General features: G+C 47.4%; 1 protein-coding gene across 1 annotated transcript in view; it reads right to left on the reverse strand.

The window, feature by feature from the left end:
* The window catches only part of LOC108228711 (voltage-dependent L-type calcium channel subunit alpha-1F), a gene marked incomplete at both ends in the record, with an annotated part of 16,991 nt that extends 12,404 nt beyond the window's left edge, over positions 1–4,587 (reverse strand). Inside the window, 12 exons of the mRNA XM_017404312.3 lie at positions 305–434; positions 1,094–1,196; positions 1,552–1,612; positions 1,686–1,740; positions 1,824–1,899; positions 2,228–2,348; positions 2,468–2,675; positions 2,746–2,971; positions 3,113–3,273; positions 3,352–3,378; positions 3,785–3,866; positions 4,512–4,587. Coding sequence (XP_017259801.3) covers positions 305–434; positions 1,094–1,196; positions 1,552–1,612; positions 1,686–1,740; positions 1,824–1,899; positions 2,228–2,348; positions 2,468–2,675; positions 2,746–2,971; positions 3,113–3,273; positions 3,352–3,378; positions 3,785–3,866; positions 4,512–4,587 — 1,326 coding nt within the window. The remainder of the gene's footprint in view (positions 1–304; positions 435–1,093; positions 1,197–1,551; positions 1,613–1,685; positions 1,741–1,823; positions 1,900–2,227; positions 2,349–2,467; positions 2,676–2,745; positions 2,972–3,112; positions 3,274–3,351; positions 3,379–3,784; positions 3,867–4,511) is intronic.
* Positions 4,588–4,622: the final 35 nt, after the last annotated feature.

The following is a 4,622-nucleotide window of genomic DNA, read 5'->3' on the forward strand; positions in this document are numbered from 1 at the left end:
TGTGTGTGTGAGGTGTGTGTCTGTGAGGTGTGTGTGTGTGTAAGGTGTGTGTCTGTGTGTGTGCGCGCGGTGGGTTTGTCTTCACACTGGTGATTTTCTGTCTCCATGTGTTCCCTTGTTAACCCGGTTAATCACTGACCCATTTCTACTGTGTAATCTGCTGAAGCCCCGCCCCCTCCAGCACCAACCAGATGTGTCGGTTGGTCCTGATGACATCATCGGTGACATCACTGAGCCGGTCTGACCTCTGATTGGCTCTGATCAGCTGTTAATAAAGAACAGACAGAGAAGTTTGGAGACTCACGTTGTTCCTGAAGGAGTGTGCTCTGATTGGATCCTCAGCAGCCAATGAGCAACTGCTGAGGATGATGAAGAGGAGGATGAGGTTGGTGAAGATGTGGTGATGGATCAGAGTGTGGCAGGCCCTTCGGATTCTGCAGACAGAAGGAGGGACAGAGACATGTAGAACCATAGGTGGTTCAGAACAATCAGGACTGATGTTCTCAAGGATCAGAATCTGTAACAAATGAAGAACCAGAGAACCAGAACCCGTCTGTTCTGACAACTTTTCTTCCTCTTCATCTACGGCAGGACCACCAGAGTGGGTTTTAGGGTCAAAGGTAATGTTTATGTAACTCTCAGTAATGGCTCTCTGTAGGACTGTATCACTCTCTCATGGTGGTGGAGGAGTTGTGGCCCACTCTTCTTTGGTTCATTGGTTTCTGCTCAGCTCTCTGAGGTTCTGGACTCTGACTGGACCGTTCTGTTGTAGATTAGCTGCTGGGTTTGGGATCATTGTCCCTTCCTGTTAAGACTGAATCAGTGTTTTCTGCAGAGAGTTGAAGGTAGAACCGAAGCATCTTTAGTTTGAATGCTCCCCATAAAGTTAAGTCATTTCACAAAGAGAGAAACATTCCTTATAATAACAACTGATCCAAACTCCAGTCAGCGTTAGCAACAACGCTAACATGTCGGTGTGTTCTGGGAGCTGTGTTGTTTTGTCACAGCAGCTCAGGTTTAAAAGAATCTCTAATGAAAGGTATGAAGGAACGATTGCAGATTTATGAACAACTATGTGCTCTCACACACTTACGGGTTTGTTTTGCTGAGGCAGAAGAACGCGCTGCCGTCTGGGATTGGAACAACCTTCTCTTTAGGAGGAGCGAGATCTGCCATCTTCAGCTGGACTCCTCCCTCTGAGAGAGGAAAGAGAGCATGTGATTGGATGAAGAATCTGTCAGTCATTGTCAAGAACAAACTCCAGCCAGTCAGCAGAACCAGACTCTACTTTGGACTTTAAAAAAAAATCTAGTTTATAGCCTCACAACCAGATGATTTCATCACGTTGCCTTCATCCCAAACTTTGTTCTTGGGTTGGAAGGAGGCCTAGCCTTTGGTAGGGATGTCCCAATGTCCCAATGTCCAAACCAAAAGACAGTAGTCTTTGGTAGGAACATCCTAATGTTTGGGATGGCCCTAGCCTTTAACAGGGACCAGTAGTTTAAAACTTGCTTCAAGAACAAAGAAATAAATCCAGCCTTAAAAACTAACCATCGTCTCCCTCAGGAAGCTCTTCTTCCTCCTCATACTCAGTGTCTTCATCAATGTCCACCTGTGGAGACAAACAGAGCTCTAACAAACTGAAATCAACAACACAGAACATCCAGTCAGACGAGCCTGTTCACCTTTACGTCTCCTTCACCCTCCTCCTCCTCCTCCTCAGCTCCCTCCTTCTTCTTGCTGATGAAGAGCAAAGACAGAAAATAGTTAGGCAGGATGAAGACATGTTATTATCACTTGTTATTTCTCCCTCCATCACTTACTCTTTCTTCTTGTCCTCTTTGTCTCCCCCAGCCAGATTGTCAACAGCAATGGCCAAGAAGACGTTCAGCAGGATGTCTGAAACTCGTTAAGGATTGTGAACCATCAAGTTCTCCTTAGGATTTGTGTTCTCTGATTATGGGCGGGTGTTTAACCTCCTGAGACTCTGCGTCCTCACATGAGGACACTGCAAACCAAACACAAGCTTGAGTCTAAGGAGGAATGAAGCAGATCCTGGATTAAAGATGGGAAAACCTGAACCTGCAGAAGAACTTTGTTTTCGAAGACAAACTGGAATTCTTTATGACTGAGTTTGATCTGATGTGGAACATCCAGCCACCAGGGGGCGACTGTGAGGAGGAAATGCACCATCATTTATCATGTGATCATCTGTTGCCATGGATACAGTTGCCACAGATAAAGAGGATTACAAAGTAAACGCAGACAATCATCCCAGGAAATACGGGACCTCCGTACGCCATGATGCCGTCATACATGACCACGTTCCAGTCCTCACCTGTCAGGATCTGAACACATGACTGTCATCAGAGACACGCCTCCTACATGCTGTGACATCACTAAACACACAGCCATCATCAGAGAGACACTGTTTGCATGCTGTGACATCAAACCTCCTCAGCCGTACCTGGAAGCAGGTGAGCAGCGCCTGTGGGAAGGCGTCAAAGGTGCTTCGTTTCGTCTGCGTCTCGTCAAAGTTGAACTTTCCTCCGAACAGCTGCATCCCAAGCAGAGCAAAAATGATGAGGAAGAGGAAGAGGAGCAGCAGCAGCGAGGCAATGGACTTCATGGAGTTTAGCAGGGACGCCACCAGGTTGGACAGAGCAGTCCAATGGCTGAGGAGACAGAATGACATCATCAGAGGAGCAGTGGCGAGTGCCTGGAGGCTGGGGCCTGATTCCTCACCGTGTGACCTTGAAGATGCGCAGCAGGCGGACGCAGCGCAGCACGGCGATCCCCAGAGGAGGCATGATGTCCATCTCCACCAGGATGGTCTCAATGATGCCAGCGCACACCACGAAGCAGTCGAAGCGGTTAAAGAACGCCACAAAGTAATGAGCCAGACCCAAACTGTACATCTTCAGCAGCATCTCCACCGTGAAGAGGGACAGCAGCACCTTGTTGGCAATGTCTGCAGAGCAGGAGACGCATGTTAGCGAAACATCTGAACCAGACGGACATTGTCTTCACTGGAAGAAGAGTTGCACAGTCCCACACACAGACAGAGAAACACCTGGTCACCATGGTTACATGGAGGAGGAGGAGGAGTTACCCTGGACTTGGGTCAACCACTCTGGTTGGTTGTAGTGCTCAGAAGCGCTGAGGGAGGTGTTGAGGAAGACAAGCAGGAGAACCAGCCAATAGAATGTCACTGATTTGACGGCAGTGCGACAGTTTCTGCGACAGACTCGATTCCAGCGCCGCAGCGTCCGACTGAGACAGAGACAGAGAGACGTCTCAGTGACGAGGACGTCCGTCAAACTGACATTTACCTGCAGAGTCCGAACTCACCAGCAGCCAACCTTCATCGTCCGAGCGCTGAAACAAAAACACAGCAAAGTCAGTTGGTTTGGTGGTGGTGGGGGGGGAGGTGCTAAAGTCCACTTGAATACACCTGGACTCACCTGTCACATCTAACAACACACCTGAACTCACCTAAACAAACCTAACAACACACCAGGACTCACCTGACACATCTGGACTCACCTGTCACATCTAACAACACACCTGGACTCACCTGTCACATCTAACAACACACCTGGACTCACCTGACACATCTAACAACACACCTGGACTCACCTGTCACATCTAACAACACACCTGGACTCACCTGACACATCTAACAACACACCTGGACTCACCTGACACATCTAACAACACACCTGGACTCACCTAGTAGAAACACTTGTATAAACCTGTAATAATAACCAAATATGGTCGTTACCAGCAGGCCTGGCAGCAGTTGGTGTGTTCTTCATCGATGTTCTCCGTGTTTTCAGAACCTGTCTCACTGGCAGGAAGACTTGCTGACAGACAGACAGACAGACAGACGTCAGTATAAGTTGTTTAAATCTCCAGAAATCAGTTGGATAGTCAGAGTTTCATCACAGAGCTTCAGGAATTCTTCACCACCCTCATGTTCCTGCGGTTTTCCTTCAGAACCAGCTGGGGAGAAATATTTTCTGATCTAAGTAAAATCAGCTGATCCACTCAGTGAGAAAAAAACCTGATTTGAAACGGAGTCGGAACAATTTCAGGACCTGCAGAAACCCAGATAATTTAGGGCCAGTGGACTCTGAGACTAGAGGAGAAACTGAAACCATCAGAGCTGATGCACAAACCGTGGTCCGATGGGTACTCACCTGAAGATTAGAGCCAGAGTCAACATAAAGATGGATTACAAAGAAAGGTTTTAGTCAATGACAGTCATTTAAAAACTACAACCAACCAGTTCCATTTAATAAAGTCCAGCTAGACAAAAACCAGACCCAACTGACCCAGTCCAACTACCTGAGACTGAAAAATGGAGTCCAACCAGAACCCAACTGGCCTGGACTTTTAAACATTTCTAACAGAAAATGAAACTTTTTATCTGAACAGCCAGATATTAATCAGTCAGCACACTTTCTGACTCAGTGCTTATTGTCTGTTCTGAAGTATGAGCATCTCACCATGAGTTTCACTGGAGTGACTGAACCATCCGAACTTCCTCTTCTTATCGGACAGATCGCCCAGAGATGGACCTGAGATCCAGAAAGAAAAGGAGACTGTTACAGTCCAGT

Source organism: Kryptolebias marmoratus, unplaced genomic scaffold (assembly GCF_001649575.2).
Source record: "Kryptolebias marmoratus isolate JLee-2015 unplaced genomic scaffold, ASM164957v2 Scaffold119, whole genome shotgun sequence".
Taxonomy (NCBI): domain Eukaryota; kingdom Metazoa; phylum Chordata; class Actinopteri; order Cyprinodontiformes; family Rivulidae; genus Kryptolebias; species Kryptolebias marmoratus.